Source organism: Seriola lalandi, unplaced genomic scaffold, assembly GCF_002814215.2.
Source record: "Seriola lalandi dorsalis isolate HSWRI2012SDOR001 ecotype SW California unplaced genomic scaffold, Sedor1 jcf7180002054834, whole genome shotgun sequence".
NCBI lineage: Eukaryota > Metazoa > Chordata > Actinopteri > Carangiformes > Carangidae > Seriola > Seriola lalandi.
Window position 1 is genome coordinate 1 of NW_019525387.1, and position 27,732 is coordinate 27,732.

The 27,732-nt window shown below is 40.5% G+C and overlaps 2 protein-coding genes across 5 annotated transcripts; one reads left to right on the top strand and one right to left on the bottom strand.

Moving 5' to 3' along the window:
• The first annotated feature begins 2,292 nt into the window (after nt 1–2,292).
• Nucleotides 2,293–6,117, top strand: LOC111670104 (inactive phospholipase C-like protein 1). Its single transcript, XM_023426674.2, has 2 exons — nt 2,293–4,582; nt 4,808–6,117. Exons 1-2 carry the CDS (start codon nt 4,475–4,477, stop codon nt 4,988–4,990), a joined length of 291 nt encoding a protein of 96 aa, XP_023282442.1. The 5' UTR covers nt 2,293–4,474; the 3' UTR covers nt 4,991–6,117.
• An 891-nt stretch (nt 6,118–7,008) lies between these two features.
• tbc1d5 (TBC1 domain family, member 5) lies at nt 7,009–27,371 on the bottom strand. 4 transcript variants are annotated; one of them, XM_023426672.2, is made up of 23 exons: nt 27,294–27,371; nt 22,310–22,361; nt 21,771–21,889; nt 20,955–21,012; nt 20,675–20,783; nt 20,368–20,457; nt 19,969–20,043; nt 19,104–19,171; nt 18,910–19,012; nt 18,359–18,447; nt 18,137–18,187; nt 17,887–17,956; nt 16,933–17,105; nt 16,691–16,833; nt 15,845–15,951; nt 13,471–13,556; nt 11,972–12,285; nt 11,691–11,753; nt 10,049–10,257; nt 9,682–9,781; nt 9,122–9,201; nt 8,753–9,010; nt 7,009–8,292 (listed from the first exon to the last, which is right to left on the bottom strand). In XM_023426672.2, exons 3-23 carry the CDS (start codon nt 21,868–21,870, stop codon nt 7,990–7,992), a joined length of 2,649 nt encoding a protein of 882 aa, XP_023282440.1. In that variant the 5' UTR covers nt 21,871–21,889; nt 22,310–22,361; nt 27,294–27,371; the 3' UTR covers nt 7,009–7,989. The 4 variants fall into 4 exon arrangements, with proteins under 4 accessions (XP_023282440.1, XP_087035522.1, XP_087035521.1 ...); XM_087179396.1 differs by having other exon boundaries at nt 11,691–11,747; nt 21,741–21,889; XM_087179395.1 differs by having other exon boundaries at nt 21,741–21,889.
• Nucleotides 27,372–27,732: the final 361 nt, after the last annotated feature.

Below are 27,732 nucleotides of genomic sequence, written 5' to 3' on the forward strand. Positions count from 1 at the left end.
TTATGTCTTACTGTTCTATGTAATTTTTATGACTTTTATGCCTTACTATACTATGACGTTTTTATGACATTTTATGCTTTACTGTACTATGACGTTTTATGGGCTTTTTATACCTTACTATACTATGACTTTTTATGACTTTATGCCTTACTATACTATGACGTTTTTATGACTTTTTATGCCTTACTATACTGTGACATTTTTATGACTTTTATGCCTTACTATACTATGACTTTTTATGACTTTTTATGCCTTACTATACTATGACGTTTTTATGACTTTTATGCCTTACTATACTATGACATTTTTATGACTCTTCATGCCTTACTATACTATGACATTTTTATGACTTTTATGCCTTGCTATACCGTGACATTTTTATGACTTTTATGCCTTTCCATACTATGACATTTTTATTACATTAAATGCCTTACTATACTATGTCAATTTTTGATGTTTTTATGCCTTAGTATACTATGACGTTTTTATGACATTTTATGCTTTACTATAATATGACATTTTATGGGCTTTTTATACCTTACTATACTATGACTTTTTATGCCTTACTATACTATGACGTTTTTTGATGTTCTTATGCCTTACCATACTATGACATCTTTATGACTTTTCATGCCTTACTATACTATGACGTTTTTATGAGTTTTAATGCCTTACTATACTATGACATTTTTATGACTTTTTATGCCTTACTATACTATGACGTTTTTATGAGTTTTAATGCCTTACTATACTATGACATTTTTATGACTTTTATGCCTTACTATACTATGACGTTTTTATGACTTTTTATGCCTTACTATACTATGACGTTTTTATGACTTTTTATGCCTCTACTATGACATTTTTATGACTTTTATGCCTTACTATACTATGACGTTTTTATGACTTTTTATGCCTCACTATGACATTTTTATGACTTTTATGCCTTACTATACTATGACATTTTTATGACTTTTATGCCTTACTATACTATGACGTTTTTATGACACTTTATGCCTTATTATACTATGACGTTTTTATGACACTTTATGCCTTACTATACTATGACGTTTTTATGACTTTTTATGCCTTACTATACTATGACATTTTTATGACTTTTTATGCCTTACTATACTATGACGTTTATATGAGTTTTAATGCCTTACTATACTATGACGTTTTTTGAGGTTTTTATGCCTCACTATACTGTGATGTTTTCATGCCTTACTATACTATGACTAATGACATATATATGACATATATGTCCCTATTTCAGGAGTCATGTTACCCTGTGTCACCTATAAGAAGATATATTATAATGACACATATACAGAGTGTATATGACCTTGTGTATAAGTTGATAACATACAGGAAATACTCATGATAAAATGCAACTTTATTAAAACAACATGCTTATTAATATTCTATATGCTTGTATATGATTTTCTTAACAATATCTCATTAGAATCAGAATCATGATATACATTTCAGCATACATTGAGGTGAAATACCATACTCCGTAGATCAGGGTGCATATCACATTTAAAAACAACAAAGGCTATACACACTACACAATATACGTGTGACATAAAAACATTTTTTTTTAAATGAAAAGAGCAGTATTAAAAACCTTTCATAAGAGCAGCTTTAGATAACATATACAAAGTTGCTGATGCAAACAGGTTTCCTTAATAAACAGTCAAGTCAAGTGGACACTTTAAGTGCTGGTGCATTTTTTTGTGCATATCACCCTCTGGTGTTGGAGGCAGAATTTTGAGGGAGTTCATAGTTCTGATGGCTTGTGGAAAAAAAGCTGTTGCGCAATCTGGTGGATATTAAACGGATGCATTGGAGCCTCCTTCCAGATGGCAAGAGTTCAGAGAGGTGGTGGGAGGGGTGGGAGGGGTTGGACAGTATGTTGTGCCTTCCTGACACACCAGTCTGTGTAGATGTTTGCCACTGAGGGGAGAGATAAACCTGAGATCTTCTCTCATTATTCTTTGCAGGGACTTCTGCTCACCACCTGAAGTCAACTACCACTTCCTTCGTCTTCTCCACATTCAATATACATTCACATTCATATATTTAAATTCAACACATGTACATATATTACATTTGCTAATGGGCATTCCAGGATTTAAATTCAGATCTCATATGTTAATAAACCGTTCAGCCAATCTTTTTGTTTTGGAGGGGTGGCGGGGGTGTTGCATCCGTACCAATGTTGAGACCAAACCTACGCCCTTGCAATGACATCATGTCACCGTGTTGGCGCCTTTTGAGTTTGTGCGAGACCTTTTCAACAAGCAAGACCCTGCTTGTTGAAAAGGTCTCCTCTCTCTCAGAGGTGGTGGTAGATGGGGAGGGGTCTGAGGGTAATTTGACCACAGGTCTCCCCACCGGAGTGAGGGAATCCATCAAATAGCACATCTTCTATCTATGTACAGTACTAATGCATGCATGGGGGAGCTATACGGGGTATTCCCCTAGGGCACCATGCAAGCTAGAACCGCCACTACTCTGTGATGTATACTGCTTACAGTATGGCACACTGGTTGACTATTAAGTGGCATGTTCCTCTTTCAGGTTTCAGTCTTAGCTCCAGTCTGGATTTCAGGAGAGATTCATTAGAAGCATATAACACAATGGATACAGAGGTTAAACAAGAAAGACGTTGCCAATTACAGCCCATCAATGTAGCTTCTGCATTAAACACATAGTAAGTCACTAGGGGTCTCTCAATCAAAACAAGAATCAAGAAGAAGGTGTTTGGTGACATTGTGAAGTAGTGTAGGATCATGGAAGTTGTTGTCTTCACCACGTCATTGCCATCATAGCAGTCAGCTGCTCCTGGTTTGGATTCCCTGTTAATCATTCAGGAGGTTTTGGTGCTGTTGCAATTATCTATAGAGGTCTCCTCCTCTCCAAGTTAAATTAAAACCATTAAAATCACTGATTAAAATAGTTTCACCTTAAAAATTGTCCAGGAGGAGCTGTGTGCCACTAACATGTTCATGAGTAAAGTGCTTATGATATGAAAAGAAACGCTGATGCCTACCGGTAATTTTGGTTATAGCAACGTCCAAAAGTGATGTTCAACAAGTTGAAACGTAAACTATATGAGCACATGACTGGAATAAAGAAATATTAATTAAAATATAAATATAATTTCTATTAAAGTCAGACTAAAGATATATTGTAAATAAGTGAATGAATTATAAGTATGTTTGAGTATTTTCGCTCTTTGATGATGAACAAACTGTTATGAACATGAGATGCAGATAAAACAGTTAAAGTTAAAGTCAGACTGTTTCTGCTGCAGAGAGGAGAGAAAGAAAAGAAGAGAGACAGAAAAGACGAAAGAAGTAGTCATCATCATAATCATAATGTAGTTCATTTATAATCATTGAAATAATTAACAGCATGTGGCTAATTGTTCTGATCAAAGACATCAGAGGTTTAGTTTTTATTTCCAGTTCTGGTCACAGAGTCTCCTCATGTTATTCTGAGCTGCAGTGAGGAAGAAGAGGGTAAAAGCATCGCCACTGTCAGAAATCCTGTTGGATTAAAGAATATTTGTTCAATTAAAATGAAGCTATAATAGTTATTATATATTTATATAGCGTGATAAACTCTTTAACTCGATAAACTTTTTTTAGATTTGTTTTAAAACAGAGCTTGTTTCTCTGACAACTGAAGATCCAAATGAAAGATGACTAAAATCCTCACATTTACAAAATCCTTCATAAAATATATAGTTAAAAACAACCAAGATCTAAAAAGGTGTATCATAGAAATGTGGCTTAAAACTGGATGAAAAGTCAGTTATGACTGCTTCTGCCAGACAACCACAAAGTAGACGAATGCACAAGGGGGATATGACGCCATTAACAGGCGACCAAATGAACTGGACCATTATCATAATTGAAATTACAGAATATCACTAGGTTTGAAAATTGATGGAAACGTTGGGGATAATGGAAATACACAAATCAAACAAATATATAACTTAGGTCTAGTCATTCTTAGACATTTTAATGTGGAAAAGTTTATTACATATTATAGTGTAGGCCCATTAGGATAGGATAGAGAGGACAGGATCTTCTGATGGTGGAAACACTCAGACTGATCGGCTCGAGAGACGCAGGAAGACAGATCATTGAACAGATATGGTGATGTCAGAAAATGTGAATGTGAGGACTTTGACAGTTAAGAGCAGATAAGAGGGGGAAGAAATGCAGTTAAATGATAAAAACACCAAAATCAAAATCCTTGTGTCACTGGTCGATTACGGCCAGAGTACACAACTCTTCAAGGTAAACTGTTGTTAAGCGTCTACAGCAACTTCAGTCAGTCAATTCAAATTATATGCAGTCATATCTAGGAATTATAGCAAGGGAAGGTAAACAATACAGTTGAAGTAGAAAAACGTTGACCTCTAACCTGTTGTGTTCGTGTGTTTTCGGCTCTAGCGATGGAGTTTCATGAGAAGCTGCAGAGCCTGGCAGCGAAGGAGGGGCTGAAAGGTCGCAAGGTCACTCGAGCGCTGGAGAGTTTCAGCTGGAACATCACCATCCTTAAGGTCAGCAACACACGCACTGATATGCTCACAAAAACCCAAACAGCCGTAGGGGGAGACCATTAGAACATGTTTTGGCCTGAAGGTAGTTGCTCATCTTTTTTGTTCTCTTTCATCCTCCCTCCCTCCACTTCTACCCTCTGTCCCCATCTCTCCCTGCTATGTACCCCGTGTCCTCCATCCTTTCCCTCCTGTTCTCCCCTGTCCACCTCCCTTTCCCACATCCAGGGCCAGGCTGACCTACTGAAGAATGCCAAGGCTGAAGTCCAGGAGAACATGAAGCAGGTCCACGATGCTGCTTTAACTGGAAACCTGACCAAGGAGAGCGTAGGACTGACAAGAGTCCGCTCCCAAACACGACGAGGCCAGGATGACAAACCGGGCACGAGTGCTAGAGGACCGTCGGCGTAGCAAGCAAACAAATGAGAGAGAGAGAGTGAGAGAGAGAGAGAGAGAGAGACGACCAAATTGCCGTTGTAGCTGCTGTGACAAACCCTCCTCATGTCATTTGTTCCAACGTAATAATCCGCCACAGAGACTTTCATAACGTTGTGGGAGTAGAACAGCAAGTACCCTGTTTTTAAGAAGAAAGAACAGAAGAGTTGATGAATGTAAAAGTCTTCAAAATGCAACCACTGTCCACCCGACTGTCGCCGAGCACTCGAGAGACGTAGATGTCGGAGTGCTGCCATGAGGGGACGGAAGAGAAATGCCATTCGGGAGTTGAATGTAGCTCGATTTGAAGCCAAGTTTCAGCTGTTAGTACTGTATTTAAACTGTAAATACACCAAATGTTTATTATCCTCTTCCTATGTGCAATGTTTTTGAGGTTTGAGGTGCGTCATGAAGAGAGAGGGGAAAAAATGTCATTTTTCTAGCACGGTCTGACTGAAACTTTAGCCAAAATATGTTAAAAACCTTTTGAAAACTTCTGTAAAACTGCCGCCTCCACATGTTGGCGGTTTGTACTTCACTAAGCTGCTACAATACACAGCAATATCAAGTTAGCAAGGTCTTTTAACATAGTATCTCTTGGACCAGTGCAGCCCATGTATGTCTCTCTCCAGTTTTTTTTCCATTACACATATGTAGGTCTTGGATTGCAGCTTTTCATCCAGTCAACTTGAGGGCCTTTGTCTTACCACAGACTCTTCAACTTCACCCTCTTAATGTTGTCTTACATACATTGTTCTATATTTTTGTATGTTCTCGACGCCCTTGTGGTAATTAAACCGCTGTCACCTGACCTGCCATAATGATCAACTCTGTGACTGTAAATGTCTGCCTCTAGGGAACAAATACTGTTTTGTTGAAAGTGCTTAATTTGTGTGCAAAACATTGTACAGTATTTTATTATGTAATTCGATCCTTTTTGCTGTAAAGAATATTTTACATAAGTTATTGATCCTAAAACAAAACATTCCAGAAACATGTTTTCGGTGCAGTAGATGAGGCTCAATATGTTCAGCTGTGTAAAATGTTGCTGTTCATGATCACCTTCCTTAAGTTGGGATGGAAATAAACTAGTTTTTAAATGAGTGATGCTCATGTGTCTGTTACTGTTTATCTGCAAGAGTTTTACTTTAATGGGCATTCATTCATACTGACATGTGACACAAGTTCTGCCTCCAGTGAGCTTCCATTAAAACAGCCTCACTGGGGTTGACTGATGATTAAAGACACAGTCTCAACTAACAGACCTGACAATTATTTGGATGTTTTTACAGCCCCAGAATTAATCTCTTCAACTTTAGGAAAACAATCTCACCACACCACGAACGCCCATTTTGCAGCCGTTCTTGAGCTTTCGATTATATCACATGGTCTCCATCTTGCCAAGTTGTCATGGAATTGTAAATGTTCACATTTCCAGTTTTAGCCACGCTAGTAGCATGACAAAGATGGTTTGTCGGTTGGTTCCACCACTTCAGTCCAGACTGAAATATCTCAACAACTATTGAAAGGATTTGCATGAAATTTTGTTCAGACATTCATGTTCCCCAGAGGATGAATCCTACTGATTTTGGTGAACCTGGTTTTTCCATGAGGTGTCACTTTTGTGGCAAACATTAAGGGAAATCAGCATGCTATTGTTACTGTACCACTTGTCATACATAATGCCATGACTCCATGAAAACTGGGCAGACACCAAATGGGGATGAAGACTGTGATATTCATGAAAGTTCCAGAGCAGCTACTAAATGGACCTTGAGTTTTTTTTTTCCATCAGCAGCTGTTTCTCAGATCAATAATGCACTTTAAACCTGAATTTCTTCAATTCTTCACTTGATGATACTATAAGTGAAATAATATGGTTATTAATATACGATTACAAACTAACTGTGTTCTGTAGCCCTGATACTTACACATAAAAGTTTACATCAATGTCGTCAAAGCAAGCAAAGCATTCCCAAAACAAACGGGTTAACTTCAGTGAGTAGCAAGAGCGATGTAGTTTTATTGGTCTAGAGTTAATTATGCTGAATGGGCAGCTAGAGGGACATTCTTTGTGTGTGCTGCTTTACATGGTTTCCACAGGACACGAGAACAACTCAGCTCAGAAATGAGAAGTATTAATTACCACATTAAAATTTCCACATTGGAATCAATTTTAAAAAACAAAAAAAGGAAAAACAGACTTATTCCATAATTTAATCATTTTTATCCAGGAAACTATAGGTCTAAGGGTTAAAAATATTGTCTTAAAAATTAAAAAAAAAAAAAAGCTAACAAAAATATTAAGATCACAGAGTCAGGTTTTGTTTGGTTGAGATAACATTAATGGTCAGAGGCACTGGTTCAGGAGGGGGAGAAAGCTGCCCTCGACAACTGACAGGAGGACATCGTCCTTCTTTCCTTTCGAGTATCTGAGAAGAGAGCTTCCTCTGTAAGGACAGACAAACATAACGCAGGGGGGGTATGGCCAGATCTCCACATTCAGAAGAAACGGAGGGTCACGCTCTCCATCAGTACAGCAGGCTCAGGGGGGAGGGGGGGGGGTCCTTCCCTGAAGTTTGAGGTCCAACCTTACACAGTAATCATGTAGTGATAGGGTAAGCAGTTCAATGATGCCCTCTCTCTGTAGAGCAGAGCGCTACAGTTAAATGAGTGACAGGACACGACATAATGAGGAGACAAGCATTAGGCAGATGAGATAGCATACAGCATCAGCTCAGACAGGACTGAAGTGGCACAGATGACAGTTAAAGAGACAGAGTATAAGGTATTTGTGACTCAAAGTGTCACAGTCCACATGTGCAATTTTCTAGCGGACAGCAGCTCCAGCGGTGCACCACCAAAAACTGCAGATTCCCCCCTCTGATCCCAAGTCAGTTTTCTTTTATCACTCCCTCAGAATGGGATATGACACAGGTATAAGAGGAGGAGGAGGAGTGGGGAGATTTGCTTGTTCACAGGTCGTTCGGGTTGACAATGGTGAAGTCAGAGTCCTTGCTGTGGGTGGAGCCCTCGTCCGGGCTGGAGGAGCCTGAGGTGGTGCCAGCCATCAGTGGGTCGTGGAAGGTCCCGGTTGCGCCCTCAGGTTCCATTCGCACCAGGCCCCGCCCTCGCCTGATCGGAGGGGTGTGCTCAGCTGCAGCTCTTCTTCCTCCTCCTCCTCCACCTCCCTCAGCGGCCTGCAGGTCTCCATCCTGGGAGACGAGGATGTAGTCGTCCCAGTTTTTACTTCCCTCTGAGCCGAGGGAAGACGCCACCTGCACACGAGATCGACATGGGTAAAGAGGCTGTATAATCGCAGTCTGCTGCTTGTTTGGCCCTGAAGCTCAATGTATTCAAATTCAATTTAAGTCCGACTCCAAGGAACATGTGACTAAGCATTTTCATTAAGCAGCTGCTGTATTATCAAGCATCATTCTGGGTTTGATCCATTTCTAATGGGACAGATTTAGTGTCACATGGTCTAATCCTGCAAAGAATAATATTCTGATACAAACATTGGATCATATTTTGCACACAGGGTACAATTTATTTGAATGAAGCAGATCGGATTTAAAGGTGTTGAGTACTGGATCAAAGGGTCAGACAATTTCAGAAAACAACCGAAAACTAATCTTGTCTGAACTGAGTGTTAAACTGTAGTTAATACCAATTCAGCTAAAATAAGTCCAGGGCTTTTACTTTGGTGGCCTCGAAGACGACTGCCAAACTATTAACCTGTTGCTCAGGTGGGGTCATCGCTTGCTCTTCCTCTTCTTTGTCGTCCGTGCTCACACTCCCATCCAGATCAGAGTCCCGGCTCCGCCTGCTGTTTCCTCGCTGCTGGTGGTCACCGTGGTGATTGTTTGCGCTCAGGGCGGTTTCAGCGGCTGCTGTGGAGGTGTAGTGATCGTCTGCGATGGTGATCTCCTCGTTCTCCTCAGCCTCCAGCTGGCTTTGGTTGAAGCGCAGAGCCCCCTTCAGGATGTCTTTGATCTGGATCAACGGTGACGGACAACCAGAAAAGATGGAGGAGCATGATGATGACAGAAGCATTCCATTAACATGAATGCTCAGTGTTCATACTTCCACATTGATGTCGCTCACCTGTTTCAGTCCAGCCAGTGACACCAGGACCTCATCCTCTTTCTCCAGGTGTTCTTGGAGAATCACTTCCTGGATTTTACCTGTGGAGATATAATAAATGAGCTATGCAATCAGCCACACACTTAATTTGCAACATACTAAACTACATTCCCCATTTTTTGACTGTCTGCAATCTATGGGTAAAATTCAATAAATCCCACAATGGAACAGAAAATGCTGTGTTTAAGTGGGTGCACTTATTTCTAATTAACATGACATTACAGTACAGTTGAAATACCTGGTGAATATTTCTATGCATAGACAGAAAATAACAGAAACTGAGGAGAAATAAAATGAATCAATAAATGAATTAAAGCTTTTATCTTGAAAAAATAATTTAAGCCATCTGTCCCATCCATAAAATGCTGGATTGGCCTTTTTTCAGATGCTGACACACAACAGGCATTATAAAGTGCTTTTTAAAATCAGTAACGTGTCCAGGATTCACATCATTTGAACTGGCTACTGTTTTAGATGCTGAAAATAATGATGGAGAGTTGACGTTCTACAGCTGAACTCACAGATGTGTGTGTTCATCATCTTAGCACAGTATTTGCTCATGGCCTCCAGGTCATTGATCTGGCCCTGCAGGAAAGATACTTGGGCTTCCAGGTCCTCATCCTGTTCATCACACACACACACACACACACACACACACACACACACACACACACACACACACACACACACACACAGAACAGATTAGAGGTAGACAATAAAAGTGGAGGTGAATAAGAAGGAAACCTATAGGGCAGAGGTTAGGGTTGAAATTTTGGGAGGAAATGAGAAGATTTGACAGAAAGAGAGCAAGAGAGACACAAAGACATGTGGACATGTCTGAGTGATAATACTGAGTTTCTGAAACAGACAGCAGGTTGAACAGCTCACCGGCTCCTTCTTGCCCATGGTCTTGCTGTGGGAGCGAGAGCGAGTGATGTTGAAGAACGACTCTTTCTTGGTGGCGGAGAGGGGCGGGGAAGAAGTGCTGACATCACTGCCTCTGGAGGGGGGAAGGGGTGGGGAGGCGGTGGGTTGACCTCGTCCACCGGAGAGACTTTCTATGCTGGGAGAGGAGCTGACCGTCCTGGAGCTTTGCCCTGAGAGAGAGAGAGAGAGAGAGAGAGAGAGAGAGAGAGAGAGAGGACGCCATACATAGGATGTTAATGCAATAAGACTTACAGTTGAAAATATAAATCTATGCTCTAAAAAAAACCCTTTCAGCTTTAAAAACATTTATTTATTTATTTATTTGAGGGGAGGGGGTGTGTCAGTATGTCTGATAAAATCATTTCAACTCACGATCCACCTACTAGCTCCCTGATGCAACCCTAAGATGTGGTTGAAAACCTGGAAACAGTTAGTAAGTGGATCTTGATTGTTGTCACATAATACTCCAGTTTATAGAAGGTTAAAAGAAGAAGCACAATGCTATAAATGTCTCTGTGTCTAAAGAAATAATACGATGTTATGGTTAAAATGTTTTAACATCTAATATCTAAATTAAGGAGGCGAAGGGTACGAAAAACATGAAGCCTGGAGTGAGTCACTGGAATAATGTATAAACTTTTCGGTTTTTAATTCAAATTGTCAAATATAAAAAAGCAAGTTTAAACTAATTCATCAAATTTGCATTTAGATGATGCATTAATCCATACAAAGCAAAAATAAATAAATTAGTAAGATCATTTGATTTGCCAATTAGTTGATTAAACAATCCTGTGTCGTTATTTTGTCTTTAAATGAGGAAGGAATGAATGAATGAATTTTAAAATGTAACAGCACTATTGTTTTTTTGTTATTCTATATATTGTGCTTAAGTGTTCTGTTCCTTTTTAAAATTATTTAGTTTCCTGCTTTAACGTTTTAGAGTTTCCATTAAACTAATGTTAAGCTATGTAAGCTGTCTGCCACCTTATAATTAAATGGAGTCCAACCTTCAGAGCAGCAGCAGAAGTTCTAATTGGCTGGGTGTTACGTGTTGGCAGGAGTCATGTGGAGACTCAGACCAATCTGAGCTCCCACTGCTGCTTTGTGAATGCTGTTCATTAATCCATCATTTAAATGCTAATTTAATCAATCATTTTATAATAAATTTTCCATTTATTAATGTATTAATAGATCATAATTAAAAATTGTAAGTCTATAATTATTCTACACTCCATAGAAGAAGCACAAGAAGAAACCATTGTCTTTGGATTTCTGTGTGAATGCAAAGGACACAGGACAAACAACAATCTTTAAAGCCGCTGTGTGATCAAAACAAAGCACATACAAGCTCTGGAGCACATGACAGCAGACATCACAACACAGTCATGATATCCATGATACCAATTTCGACTGATGAGGCAGGCTGTGATCTCCCTCTGCTGGTCACAGTTCACTATTACACACTGTGTCTGTGTACTGTAACATGTGCCTCACAGCTAATCCAGCAGCAGGAACAGTGTTCAGACATGCAACAGCAGCAAAACAAGAAAAGATGAATTTGGGGGGGGCAAATCACACAAGCAGTTGCCATGGCAGCAGTTACCTTGTGTGTCAGTGTGAGTCTGGGCTGGGAGAGAGACCTGAGACACTCCACCTGAAACTACATCTAACACATAGGAGAGTCAAAGCTGATGCTGCCACAATCATATAAAACCAATGCTTTTTAACTTTTTAATAGAGACTCTGGATAATTTGTGCTGGGGTTAATGTGAACATGCAGCTGATTCACCAGTTCCACAACTGCCAACAAAAAATGAGCAAATTATCGGCTGGTAAGTACAAAGCTCTTCTGAAACAAGTTGGGAACCATTTTCTGTCATTCACCTTTGCTGAGGTGGACCGGCATGCTCTCGGACTTGAGCAAGCGATAGTGCTGATTCTGGGCGTGGCTCGGGGTCTGCAGCGGGGCGTGTCCCGACGGGGGCTCAGCCAGCGGGTGAGGCAAGGTGGGCGCAGGGGCCGAGGCCGGGGAAGTAGATGAGGAGGAGGAAGTGGAGGAGTGTATCTCGCTGTTGATTGGCGAGATGCCGCTGGACCCGCCCGTCATGGCTGGAGCGATGAGCTTCCTGCCGAAGCTCAGCAGGCTGCTGGAGACCTTGTTGATGTTGATGGAGGCCGTTTTCGTACTGGAACCGGAACTAGAAACAAAAAAACAAATTTAAGTTGATATGGATAAGAAAAACAAAGGCCTACAGAGAGAAAAATGGTGGTGGTTTTACATGTTTTAGACCTTTACTTTGAAATACTGGATACTAGCCACACATTTATCCAAACAGAATAAGCACTCACAGATAAATGGCCTTCTTGTTTAATGTGGGGCAAAGAACGAACCACTTGCAACGCAGTTCAGCTATAAGCCATCATGAGTGTCACGCTGACGATGGCTTATAGCTGAAATGCATTCATTCTTTGCCCCTCATCAAAACAGAAGACCGTTTATCTGTGAGTGCCGGCATTCTGTTTGTTCTGTTCAGATACCAACGCCCGTGCACCCGATACTCTGCTTCAGTAATTTGGAGTCATGCACGCTGCTACCTTCTACTATACCAAAATTTTTAAGCCTGGCCACTGACAGACTCTTCTCTGTCTCTCTTCTCTTCTCTGATTATTTCTTTGCTTTGAAAATCATGTTGTTTTGTGCTCGCAAGCCCTGAACATTAGTGTTGTGTTCTTCAAATGCACTAGACTGCTTTCAACAGTCCCTTCTTGCAACTGCAACACCCGGCAATGTTAATTTTGAAATCTTAAATTTTTTTTTTATGTCATTTGCTGACTATCAGTTCAAACAAGTTTCAAGAATCTGTAAATTCATTTTAATACAGCAATGACTAAAAAAGACGAGCTGGCTGAAGTAATGTATTGACTAATTAACTGTTTGAGTGACATGCCTAGGAGGCATTCAGGAAACTACAACTGACAACTGACAACAAACAAGCTGGAGGCAAGTCAGTGCAAACTCAACACCGAATGAGAATGGAAGCAGTGAATTTTGGGCCATATTGTGCCTGAAATATATGCCACTATGGAACATATGGATGGATTGAGGAGTAGCTGACTCTGCTGCACGAGAGGTTTTATGGACATGCTGGTACTTTCACTACAATGTGAAAACAAATGAATACGGAAATCTGTAAACGCTGTGAGATAACCACAACTTGAAACTGCACTCAGTCTTTTAATAGAAGATAAACGATTCAAAAAGGAGGCACTAACTTTTGATTCACACTGTGTTTGTGTGTGAGGTTGAAGAATAGCTGTGTGTGTGTGTGTGTGTGTGTGTGTGTGTGTGTGTGTGTGTGTGTGTGTGTGTGTGTGTGTTTTACCGTGTCTTGTTCATGAGGTCCGCTCCCCTTGTTTTGTAGTAATCCAGGTTCTGCTGAAACTGGTAGTTGACAGGTCGTGGGTTGTTCTACAATGTGAGGGACAGAATAAACAATGTTTTTGTGTTAGCGCATTTACAGATCAGAAAAAAATGTTTTCTGTGTGCGTGATAAACAAGCCAACCTACAATCTGTATCTATGCATGACTACGTAAACAAGCAAACACGTGTGCTTCAGTGTCTCTGAGTCAGTACTCGTGAGCAACAAGCCTCTTTCCTGCCCCACCCCCCTCTGTTATTAGGGATGACGCCCCCTCCCCACCCCCGACCCCCCAGGTGTAACCGTGATGCGGACGCGGTGTGACATGGTCGTTCACCTGGAGGACACACTGTCATGTTGGATCAGCACCTTCTTGGAGTTTCATCCTGGGAAAGCAGTGGACAGGACTGTGGCGAGTTGTTGTGTTTGGGTTTATGGGTCAGTGAACAGAAGATGGTTTGTACCGGGACAGTGAGGTGTAAGCAAAGGTCAAAGAACTGGTAATGTCAGATTTAACGTACGCACACGTCAATGACTCTTTTTCATTTAAAGGGAAGAATGTAAATCCTGTGTGTGCGAGGAGTGACAGAACTAGGCCTCTGACTGAGTGTGTGTGATTGCAAAAGAGAGTGAGACGAGCGTGCGACAGGAAAAATATGCTGAGAGCTTCAAGGTAAAGGCAAAAAAAAACAAAAAAACAAATTACAATCCTCATTTTGGCTGCTACATTTTCATTTTTTTCCTCACTTGTTTCTGCACTTGCCAGCTTAACATATTTTCATATTAACCAAGTGGAGGTTCTTGAGGCAGCAGCACTGTAGTCGTGTCAATCTAACATTCCACATTACATCAAATGCGGATTACATCACTGCAGCAGGAAGCCGGCACCACAATTAGGCAATTACATTTTTAGGAACTCAAAAGTTTTCATGTTCAGAGTCAGGACAGAGATTTGCCTCTCTAACACTGGGTCAATTCACCTCTCTCCACTCATCATGTCTATGTTTGTGCCAAGATGGTTTCTAATGGTCGAATGAATTTATGCATCTGAAACAAATCTGTGAAAGACGAGAGGATTTTGCAATAATAATATGCAGTTTGTGAAAGGAGATAAACCCTTCTGTTGGCTTGACTGAGCTCTACAGTATGCAAGGCTCCAATCAGTTCAAAACTCACTCAAATCTTACAGTATATCTATTACACCACTTTAAGTGGCCAAATTTGAGGGGCCTCCAAGTTCTACTTACTTGTGAGCTGTGTCAAGGACACATTTCCATTGTTTTGCTGGACAACAACCTGATGTCAGCTTCTCAAATTAGCTGCCAACTTAGAGATCATATTACTAAACATGGGAGTATTTCCACAGGGCTGAAGCCTGCTGTCGAAAGAAGTTTATCAAAATTTAAATTCAGCTGAAGCGATCAATGGTGGCACTAATAAAATACAGTGAACTAACTGAACCACCTAAATGAACATCTTAACTTGTCTTGTTTCCTCTTGATATAAAACAACACGTCCCACTTTTTCTCCGCAAAGCTGCAACGTCATTTTTCATCTTCCAGAATTTGTAATGTGTTGTTTTCTGTTGAGATCTGTGACTGTCACAACCATGATCTCTAATTTTATTTAAATGCTTAAGGTCTTAACTACCATTTTTCACGTATTACACTGTGTATAGGCCTTATCATTCCATGTCAATGTTAAACACGTATATATCTGTGAAACTTCCTTTTGTCAAGTGCGATTCCTCTCATTAACGACAACGACCGGTTCATTGATTGCATCTGTGCTTTACTGTAAATGCCTTTACAGCGTTAACATGAAACCACTGAAGTGTGAGGAACTGAAACATTTGTTGCCATTTTCTAACTTTTTATTTTAACACCTAAGCCCTTTTTCACAGATCAATAGAGCTGCAAACTACATGACTATTTTTCGAGGATTTCAGCCCAGCCGTTTGTGTTTGAGTGAGTGTTTCACTTCTGCAAATCCTCTCCTTCCTCTGCAGCAAACAAGAGAAATCATTCTGTTCACAAAGTATCTGCTCTGCTGTAATTACTGAATAAAAGCAGCATGAGAAGGCACACCAAGTCCAAAGTCAAGCTCCAAGAAAATGTATATATTTATTTCATTTTCTGTGTAATGTTTCTCCCTTTCTGTTCTCCATTTTAACTTGTGACTGCTGAGGTTAAGTGAAAGTGTTTATGATAGTACAGCAGGACTTTCAGGGGGAAACTGAAGTGTAACACGAGCACAAACAATATCACTTCACCATACAACTGTTCCTCATGGAAACAACATCCACACGCATACAACTTTCTATGTGTAGTTGCTTACTTTGGGATCGCGGAGGAACAGAGCCTTTTGGAGCAGAGCATTGATGTCTCCTATTGGAGGGTAGTGCATTAGCAGGCCCAGGCAGGTCTGGAAGTTACTAGCGATGACTGAAAAAAGGAAAACAAACATATGCAGAATTAGTGATGCTCAGAGCTGATTATTTATCTCACCACAGAACCCCCTAAAATAAAACACGTTATATTTAAACTGTGTCAGATCTCAAGTTCCCTATTCATCTCACATACAGTATTGGATTGTGTGTTCTGACTTCATAAAACATGATTGCAACTTTAGCTGCATCTCTCTTCATCCAGGACACAATCAAGTGTGTCAAAATTTTAAGTGTTCCTATCGGTCCTTGCATCTCTTCTACCTGCATACCCTTCAGAAAAGCACCTCTCTGATGAACAGCTTCTTTGTTCCAAGGACACTTAATTTAACAGCACTACAATTCTTCAGACCAACAATATCAGTCTTTTGTGTTCAGTATCAGCAACGTGGAATCCGTATTTAAGTTTTCCCTCTCAAAAGTATTCTTAAACATCAAGTCGAAAGTGCAGATTGTCCTTTTGTTTTCTTGTTATCTGTTCTAAAAATGCAAGGATTCAGTGTCTTATAAAAAGATACTTGAGCAGTGATGTTTGCCCACGAGAGCTGAAACCCATCTCTTGCCAGTATGTATGGCAGCAAAGATCTACAGTATTCTATTTAAAGCAATATGACTCCATCTGATTAAATGAGGTGGAGGAAATCACATTCTTCCAGTTAAGTGTGTCTTATGAAATTACATGCTACAAAGACAACACATGGCGTTATTGGATTATTTCAGCAATAAATGGAGCGTACGGGCATCTCGGATGTAGAGCAGCATGGCCACAAAGATGTAGTCCACCAGGTCCAGAGTGATGCTGTCAGCAAACAGGGCGTCCCACACCACCAGTAGGTCCTGGAGAGGAAACTCACGACCAAACAGCAGACGTACCCACCGGCTGAGGGACATACAGATAGACAGTGTAACTGTATTTGTGTGCAGCTGAGGGGTCAAGAGAAGGATTGGGCAGAGTGGATCTAAAAGTGTAAATACTGACATGCCGTAGATCTGCGGTGCGATCTCCAGTCGGTTGAGATGCATGTGCAGTTCCACGTCGTGCTTCTTCACCAGCTGGTCCTGGATGCGGTTGACTTTGGTCACTATGGCAACAGACGGCCCCGAGTCCTGGGGCCGAGCGAACGGTATGCTGGTCAGCATCTCTTCCTTACCCTTGAGGAGAAGATCATTATCTAATTAGCAAATTATTATATAAACGTGACTTTGTAGCATCTGTGGCCGTTTGATAAAAATTTACCACATGAAAAGAAGAAATAGTGACAAACAGTTTCTTTTAAGGACGAACTACAGTTTACGTTATGCAGGTTTTTGCTGTTTTGATACTGAAATCACATTTTTTAATACTATCTACGATCAGCATTTTTTCTGCCATAATCATTCAATGTTCTTACATTCAATAATTATCTCTCTATGTAATTGTTTTCATTGTAAGTGGCGAAGCCTGCCATTTCCAATGCTGGATTCAAATTGAATACCTATGCATGAGGGATTCACAGGAAACGATGCATGCACCTAACCCTTTTTGCTGTTTGTTGCTAATGCAAACCCAACATTTCCTACTGCTGTTAGATCAAAATAAAGGCATGTAAGTAGAAACAAAAGGCGGCTTTTATTGTGAAGCAGTATGTGTTACAAGAGTTTGGGAGGACAACGATCGTTCATCAACCATGCATCTACTAAACAAGACGATGGTTATTTTCAGCATTTTTATTTGACGGTTGGTCAGATATTGCAGAGAGTGACAGAACAAAAGCCACTGTTAATTAACCAGGAGTGATATCTTAAGGATTAGGACGTATTAATAACCTTACATCTGCAATATCAAGTATAATGCCATGTATTCATGATGGCACAATCAGCCCATATTGTGTTGCCAAGCACAAACAATTATTGCAATTACAATGTCAAAAGCAGTTCTTCGCATCAAACTGACCTTCCTCACTTCCCTCTCAAAGCTGGAGAACCACGGCTCTGCTGTCTCCATGAGCTGCGAGAACATGGCACTGTAGACAGAGATGTGTGAGCGGGTGTGGAGGGGAAACAGAAAATAATAAGCACACAGAAGCGACATATTGTGAGGTGGAAATAGACATGTAAACAAATTCCAATTATTTGAAAAGTTATGAAATATCTGAGCATATTATTCTTATCAGTTATTTATCCATTATGAAGACAATACTCACTAGGCATCGTGCTCCAGGTACACTGGGTTCAACAGACACTTCATCTCCTCACTGTATAGGAAATAAAAAATAAAAATAAAATAAAGACCCCTGAAATTGATCTTTTCCCAAATAAATGCAGAGCTATTTTACCTTCTGACTAGAGCATGAGCTGCTGAAGATTATGAAAGGTTGAAAGGTTGAAAGTTAAGAGTTTCAGTTTCATAGCTGAGAGGAACTGACCTGGGGCTGGCTGTCTCACTGGCATGCTGGAAGGCTTGATGGTCACAGTGTAGCACGAACACTATGGGAGCCAGCAACTCGTGCATCCCCTGCAGATGGACAGGAAGGAAGCAGAGGTGAAAGGGGCGTAGGACACAAGAGGGCAGGGGGAGAGAGAAAGCATGGTTCATTTGTGGTCAGTCCTTCTTTAATAGTGATGCACGAGGTTTCTAATCTGCGATGACAGGTTTAATTTAGATATTGTTAGCCACTGCCCAGCCGTATGTCACTTCCAGTTTGCAAAAAAGATGCTGTACTAGCCGGCTATTCATTTGCTGGCACCTGTTACAGACAGTGATAATGATTAGGTTACAAAGGCTTTTTTGTTCTTTCGTCTGAGCACGCTGGGCACTGAGAAGCCCATGCACACAGCCACACACAGGCATGCCTCAACTATCAACACCCAGAGGCGTTAAAAGGATCCTATTTTTGAAAATTCAATGACATTCAAACTTTTTCCTTAAAGTTTTGTGCATGAGTTGTTTGGACAATTTGACAGAACCTGTCCGTACCTGTTTATACAGTAACTGTTCATTTTCTCTGGCATAACAGAAGAGAATGTCCGTCAGCTTGGTCCTCACATCCTCATCCTGGAAGTAACGGATCTCAGGGAACCTTAGATGGTAAAAATTAAAAAGAGAGCAGAGGTTTACTTCACGTTGACAGCAGAAAACAATCAAATAAACAGACAGGTGATGATACTTACGTTCTCAACACGTCCTGTTTGACCATCCCCTTTAGCTCTTTATCCTGGAAGAACTTGTTCCACAGGCTCTGGACAGGAGAGGAAAAAACACGAGACAGAGTCAGACACTGAGCGACCGTGCCGCAACAGCAACCAACAAGAGTGACAAAGTTCTGATGCAGTGGAGTCTTGGTGGTTGTGTTGAGTTTAGAAGTAGAACACTAAATACTCATTAATTATTGGAAACTATATTCCTCATATAAACTGATCTGTACACTTGTATGAAGACAAATTTGACACTTTTGCAAGTTGTTTTAAAGATGACCTGCTATATTATAGACTTTCCAAGTTACACCAGCACTTAATTTAAACTAACTTAAGTGTACAAATTGAGTAGTAGCAGTTAGTACCAAATTGCATACTTCCTTCCAGGAAACACACTGTTACCATCTACGTTATGTTGCATCACTTGTTGCTCTGTTATCATGAGTGTGACTCTCAGTGCCATCACTCAACCAGAAACTGTATTATGAGATGCAAAAAAAAAAAAAAGAAAAAAAGAAAAGACCATTAGTTTTTGGTCATTTTTAAACATTTTATTTATTGCCTAATCCAACATCAATTCAATGGCTTTATAATTACTTTTAGAAAATCTGCTAATGAATCACTGAAACAGTCTATAATTATTGTAATGACTCAGTCTGGAGGGAATGTATCAGGGTCACATTTTACATGCAAATATGAAATATGATAGATAGAAAAACAGATACTGAACAGTACACACACACACAAAAACACAAAAACACACACACACACACACACACACACACACACACACACACACACACACACACACACACACACACACACACACACACACTCTTACCCCCTCATCCTGGGACAGTGGGTTATTGACCACCAGGTCCTGCTGGCCTGCAGCCTTGCGAGGGTTAGTGATGTGCTGAGACAGACAACAGAATGCACTGCTGTTAATTACAGCACAGGTCAGTGATGGGCTGCACTGCCTAAAAACACATGACCATATTTTGGCCTGAGTTTCCTGAAGTGTAGAAACTTATAGGGACCTCTAAGTTCTATTATGTTTAAAATTCCTGTGGTAGCTGAAACAATGTGACTTAGGAATTCATAAATCAAAAAATTTGTTTTCTAAAACTTATTTTGACCACCACATCCAGAGGTTTGTACTATAATTCAATGTAAACTGCTGCAGACGGCAACGTTTCTCATCATGCTGAGGGAAACAGCCATAGAGTGGCGCTCTCACCGTCTCTTTGATCTTCTCATACTGGGCTCGGAGCTCCTTGGTCTTGTTGATCCACTGCCCCTTGTCTTCAGGAAGAGCCTCCAGATACAACTGTAGAGACAGGATACTTCAAGCGACCTCAACAAGAATTTTCCTCTCGCAGATGTCACAAACATGCAGGATATCAACACTTTCAAAACTCTGGGCCTCTCTTTCTACCAAAAAAGGACTGCAAGCTGCCAGAACTACTGACTTTTCTGAGGCAGGGAATTTGGCAAAACCCCTTTAATCAAACTCGATAGGACGGCTTGATCCATTTGGCAGTTACCTTCCAGCATACGCTCCGAAAGCGGCTGCTCCTCAGTCGACCATTGATGCCTGCCTGCCGGATCCTGGCCAGGTAATTACTGTTGAGGAATAAGTCGTCCCATTCTTTCCTGCGCAGGGGAGGGGAAGCAGAGGACGAGGAGATTTATGAGCTTCTCAACCCAAATTGGGCACGGTATTCCATCTAATGTGTCATCCAGCAGTAAACTGGGAGTCTGGAGCAGTGAATTGGGCCAAGAGTTTATGGTACATCCACATGAGAAAATACTGGAAACACTCACCTGTATGAGAGGAAGGTTGACTGAGACTGTGAGTAACCGCTGCTGTCAAGAGATCCTCCTGTTCAAACAGGCACAGACACAGCCACAAGGGGGTGGTGTAAACAAGGAGTGAAACTACACATCAATAATTTTTTTAAGTTTGTGAACACAGGACGATAAACAAAAACATAACCTTTGACTACTGTAATTAAAACTGGCCTTTTTACTGCCTCCTAATGACCAATCAGTTATTTTGGGGGCTTCTTTGTCGTGTCATGCAGGAGACGGGAAAGAGCTAGAAGCAAACAAAGTGACTGCAGATAGTACTTCTCTTTGTCTTTATTGGTGGTAATAAGTCTAATTTGGCCTGCAGGTGAACACACATTCCAGTCAGAGAGCTGTCTATCAACATTAGTTACAGGAGTAGATCATTCCACAGGGACACTCAGCATGAATATTCATCAGTTCCACAACACGCCAGCCCCCAACATTTTCTCTCTCTCACGCGTAAACATAAAAACACCTCAGCCCGGGGGTGTTGCCAGCCACGTCTGTGACTCACATTTCACAGTCAGCTCCAAAATGTCTTTTTTATTATCTCTTCATATCTAGTGCTTCAACTCATTGTGACTCTCTCTTACACTCTGTGGCTCGCCTGCTGGTAGGAGCCTCTTTTACAGCTCTCTAAAAATGTGCACAAAAACACAACAAGGACCCTGTTAAGAATAGTGCCACTACAGAGGAAGCACTACTATGTAGCAGCTAAAGGCCTTATTTTTTCACACAGGTTGTATGATAAAGTCTAACCGTAGGGAGTGTCAATGACAGTCAACGTACTGCTGCGGTTCTTGTTGAAATTGTGTAGAGGGTCGAACCCCGTCTCCTGTTGCTCGTCTGTCTGGAGCGGGTGGCGAGTCTCGAAATTGGGATGCTGCATGACCGCGACCCAGCCGGACCTTGAGATTGAGATGGTTACGTAGAGAGAGAGAAAAAAAAAAGAGAAGAGAAATAAACCAGAATTAAATTACAGGTTAGTACAACACAATAGATAACAGATAATGAAGAGACAACCAAAACTACAAACCAAACTTTGGGTATCTGGTGTTATGTTATACACGACTTTTAAACAAAAGACAGAGTGATAAAACGCGATACGTTTCCTTAAAACTGACTCTGCTGATAAGGAGAGCGACCTTTGATCACAGACTCTGCTGACAAGTGTCTTCCCTGTTTAAGTCTTCATAAGCTGTTCTCTAGGTGACCCCGACCTCTGACCTCTCCAAGGCGGGTGCAGTTAAAAACTAGCTGCAATCAATAAAGTGTCCCTTATACTAACTTACAATTAATCACGCTTGAACTGTTAACTCAGCACTTACTGTCACAGCCTTGTGATTCTCCACAGCCAAGAGTCAGAAGAAAAGGATGATTCTGCAAGAAGAAGGAAGAATGGTGAAAATAAACATCTTCAGCAGGCGGGGAAATAAACAACAACGCTGGTACAGGGTCAAAAAATTATGTCATGTCTTTAAAGTCAGCAGGAACATTTTTTTTTGTTTAAAACAAATGTGATGTACTAACATCCAGTGGTTATAGTGATGTCAGCTGACTTTAAACACAATGTAGCTCAAGAATCAAGGACCTTAGTTTTTTTTCTGATGTGACGACCAAACAGATGCCTGCTCACCTTTTACATTCAACAGAAGTTCAGGGCATAAAATAAAAGAGACACTGATTACAGTCAGTGAAGAATGTCTCAAAAGAACAAGAAGCACTTGAGCTGCCTGATGCTCCACCACGCTCACTGTGATATATTAAACATAAGCAGTCATGCTAATGAGGCCATTAAGTAGGTAAATGAATGCATTAATTAAATGTTCTGATATTCACATAACACAAACAGTACAGTGTGTCTGAAATGATTAAGGAACTATTAACAGAATATCAGTTGTTCCTTATAAAATGCAAATACACGTCGACCAGTTAAAACCAGTTACCTGTTTTAGTGTTGTGGCTGATCGGTGTGTATAACAGTACTCTGAGAACTTAACAAAGACAGTGATAACAGCTAAAACAACTGTGTATCCAGATGTTTATCCTACCAATCAGCTCACAGTCCGTAGTGGTGAGTGAGCCATAACTGTTAATACTGTCAATAATCAGCACAACAAGTTTACCAAGAGCAGCAAAGACACGATGTGCTCACGTACTAGAAAATAGTAGGTTAATAGTTACTAGTCATGAAACAACTAATTGACCAATTGTTTAATTGATGGACAGATAATTGTGAAAATATTTGATATTATTAATTAATTGATCACATCATTTATTGACTACAAAACATTCTCTGGTTCCAGACAACACTGAGTCACTGTGGGCTATTAGAAATCCCAGTGGGCTTTTTTCAACAGTTTTCTGACATTTTATAGACTAAACCATTAATTAATTATAGAGCTGGAACAGTTCAATTAATCAGTTTTATCAGGAAATTCATCTGCTACTTTTCAGATAATCATTTCAGTCATTTTTCAAACATTCTCTGCTCCACTTTGGCGATTTGCTACTTTTCTCTGTTTAATATCAATGTAAAAAGAATATCTCTGGGTTTTGGACTGTTGTTCAGTTTATGTGGTAATTTATAATGAGTTTAGGTCAAACTGTCCAGTCGAGCAGCAGAAAAAACCGGCTTCATGTAAAAATAAACATTGTAATAATCTGAGGGTCTGTCTTTGTTATTAGTGAAAAATGATGCGCTAACTACAAATACCAATGTTTAAAATATACACAACAAAACATTACAAGTCAAATATATTTAAAATCCTCATCAGGTAAACCCTGAGCCAACTCCTCCCTGCCAACAACCCCAGTTCTGAGAAAAGTTTAACTTTCTCTGTGAGACATCACAATCTAGGTTAACCAATTCTGCCTCCATTCTTTATCCGGCTTGGGATTATTCCCACGTTTATGAATATGGTTAGCCTAATACACAGGCCTACAGAATAGCAAGCTTCCACAGAGCATTATGTTTTTTTCGCTTATTAATTGTGGAAATAACACAACAAAGGCATCTCTTAAACCTATTAACCATGTGAATGGAACACCGCTCGATAAATCAGCTACACACGCCATCAAAATAGAAATTATTTTATATGCATAATGTATGTGCCTGTTTTCTTAGGAAACATCTGTTCTCCTCAAAGACTAATGCTCTCCTTAAGTCAGTGCGGTTTTCCTCCCTTCCCTCATAAAAATGACATTATACCATTAAATAATCGTAACTAATCCACAACTATAGGGAAAAACAGAAGAGGAATGTTGTGAATAGGTGCCTCCAATAATAGCCTGTTTTCTTAGTTTTACTTTGAAAGATTTAAAGTCTCCAGAGCAACTGCAAATATAAAAGTACAAAAGTCCTCACACAGAATATTAATTCATATTATCACTTTCTGTCTAAAATCTGACTCAAAAGATATTTTAAGGTACATTTTTTCCCTACAGGCCTGCAAACACAACCAGTGCTTTGTCCCTTCAATCCAAAAATAAAAAGTCATTCTAAACTTTGCAAAGAGGCTGTCACAGATCACTCACTGTGCTTTGAGGAGGTATGTCTTGTGTGTGCGTGTGAGCCTTTGTAAGTAAGCGAGTGAGTGAATGAAAGATGATGCGGGCAGAAGACTCGAGGCCTCGCCATGTTAGCACAATCTTGCCTGAAGCGGGTCTTCTCTTAGCCTTCTGCTGCCTTCATTACTTCTTCCCAGAGTCGAACGTGAAACGACATCCTAACTTTACTACATAATAATCAAGGCAAATTAGCTTCTGCATAATTTACTCCACAGCACCTGGAGACACCTCAATAATTCAAAACACGAATCTTTCATGAAATAATCAAATCAATACATAATGAAATGCATAAATAAACCAACAGACAAATAACACTGCGTCCATCTGTTCTGAGGTACAGGATCTGTTCCTGGGATTTACAACAACCAGCGCATGAAGCTAAATCCAAACTGTAGCCATTACATTATCTAGTTACATACATTAACACTTGTCAACAATTTTCTTTTCGAAGGTACTGCCTCAAACATGATTTCAAAGGAGCAATGTCAATGTTTTGGATTGTGTAAAGCATACAAATGTCAAGTCAGACAGCCTTGCTCCAAGCCTCTTCCTTCGGTAATCCTCATTAATGTGGGCTACATAATAATTCACCTATACTCTGCCACAAATTCAATCTGAGAGGGACCACAAGCTTCACGGATTTGATCCTAAAACTGTCCTCCACTCATTTGTTTTTCCAAAGCCAGAGAGTATCATATTCTTTAACGTCTTAAGAATATTTCAGAGCCTCATTTCCTCTGAAAGGTAAAAGAGGTGAGGGGTTACCCTCAGCCAAGTTGACAAAGTAAAATTCACTTCAGCTCTTCAAAACAAAGATGAAGGTTTTGGTCACGTATTAAGATCCCATTTTCATGCTGAGGTGTCATGAAAAAAATACAAGGAAGCACAAGGAGCCTGCTCCAAGCTCATTGGCCTAAAGGCACAAAGGCTAAACTATTCTGAAACTAAACCCAGATTAGTCAATTGTATTAAATGTTTTGCTGAAGCGCCTGCAGAATTTCCATTTAGAGACCTCTGACTTACGTGACTTACAACTGTAGTTCCACTGAAATTAACAGGCTGCAGTCGAGTTTTCAACTCTGAAAAATGCTTTCCATCATTTCTTAAACAAGTCCAGACTTTTAAGAATTAAGTAATGACATTAGTCATCAGCCAAACCCATCCACTAGTCTTTATTTCAGCTTAACCACTGCCAGAGCAGTGTAATGTAAAATGGCTTCAGAAAAAGAAACAGGACATGGGCTATTTAGAGGATGAATATTCAAAAAGGACTCAGCAAACGGTGATGAGGGAAGCTGTCACTGGCAGCTACAGTGAGAGCGGCAGATTGCAGTTTAGTCAAAGTGAAACACCCCAGTTAAACAAACTCACATGCCTCTACTTCAGCACACAGTGAGAGCCTAGCAGCCTTCACAGTCACATGCTCCGCAAGAGGCTGAGAACATGTTTGAGACCTTAACCTTAGCAAAATACCATGAACTTGCTGGGTCTTGACTGATTCAATTACCAAATACATGAGAAGAGATTAAATCTGACAGAAATCTGTCTGTATACAAGAACAAGAGCAGCGGTTCCCAACCTGGGTGTCAGGACACCCACAAGGAGTCACAAGATGAATCTGAAGAGTGGCATGTTTTCCCTCTAACCTTATCTTTTTTCTTGTGAATAATTTGAATAACTGAATAATTTTACCTCCTGGGGGCTCTCAAAACTACTCCAATAAAACAAGTTGAAAAAGTGTTTTCTGGTGGAACTGCTCACAACTGACTTATGCAACTAGTGCAGAGGGGTGGGAAAAAGCTCTGTTTTAACAGGTCACAAGCCAAAATGGTTGGGAACCACTGCACTAAAGAGAGACCTGCAGTGCAAGAAGAACAAGGAAGAAACATTTTAAAATCCAGGAACACTCTGTGATTTGCAGAAACAGACTGAAGTTCCTCTCACTGTCAGTGCTGGTGTATGCAGTAATTGTAAATGTGTCCCTTTTTAGAGTAAACAACACAGCCTCTGGACTTCTCTCTAAATAGCCCTACAGACAGTCAGACTGTACTCTCCCAGCACACATTTTCTCTGTGAACTAGTTCTTGGCAGGGTGGAGAGGCGTGTGAAAACACATTAAACCGTGCAGGCAGGCAGTGTTGGCTGTTACCAACCCTCTGCACTGCCCCGGACCCATCACTAAATCTGCCAGGCAGGGTGGCCTGCACAAGCAAACCACCGCAGAAGCCACATTTCTTTCTTCAATTTGAACATTAAAATTCACAGCCATCACTGACAATGTCACTGTAATTGTACATAAAATGTAAACAGTGTCCGTTTGTGATGCACCATGCATGGTGACAGGCAGGATTAGCAATGCAGGCAGGGCAAAACGCCAAAAAAACAGCTAAGCTAGCTCGTGTACCGCGTCGGCTAGCAATGATAAATGAAGGCCAAAGTAGTTAAATGAACGTACAGTGACATGTCGCAGACGTCTGTGTTGACTGAATATGACTCGAGATGACAGGAAGCAGGGAAGCTAAAGTGACGTTAGCCTGACTGTTAGCAAAGCAAGCAGTGACCGAGTCGATGCACGGGCCTGTCGCTACTTCCGATACACACACAGCTGCTGTAAAACCACGAGACAAAGTGTAAAACACACACGCACGCGCATGCACGCGCTCAAGAACACGGACACACAGAGGTTGACACAAGTGTGAGTAGTGGCACAGAATAATCCGTTACCAGTTATGGTTCAGATACCTGCTCAGTTCATGCAGGACTCCTCATCCTGCTGTGTCGGACTCTGCTGATTTGTAAACAGTAGCGGGTCAGGCGGATGTGCTGAAGATCAGCTGACTGATCATGTGACCAGGGAGCTGGGGCCGGCGGAGCTGCTGTGTCTGCAGGTAGCTGCCCCTTGGTTTAACGAGAACCTCTGCTTGTACCGTTTGCTGTCTGTTTTAACAGTGGTGGTACTGTGCACAAGTACAATTTTGAAGTAATTTACTTAAGTATTTAAGTTTTATGCTGCTACATTATATTTCTTTTAGAAATATTGTACTTTTATACTTATTTTGCAGCTAGTTACTAGTTATTTTGCAGATTAAAACAAACAAAATATTTCAAAAATACGCAGCAACATATAAAGTAATAAATATTAGCTACATCTCAACCATCTTCAATGTTTCTTACATGGTAA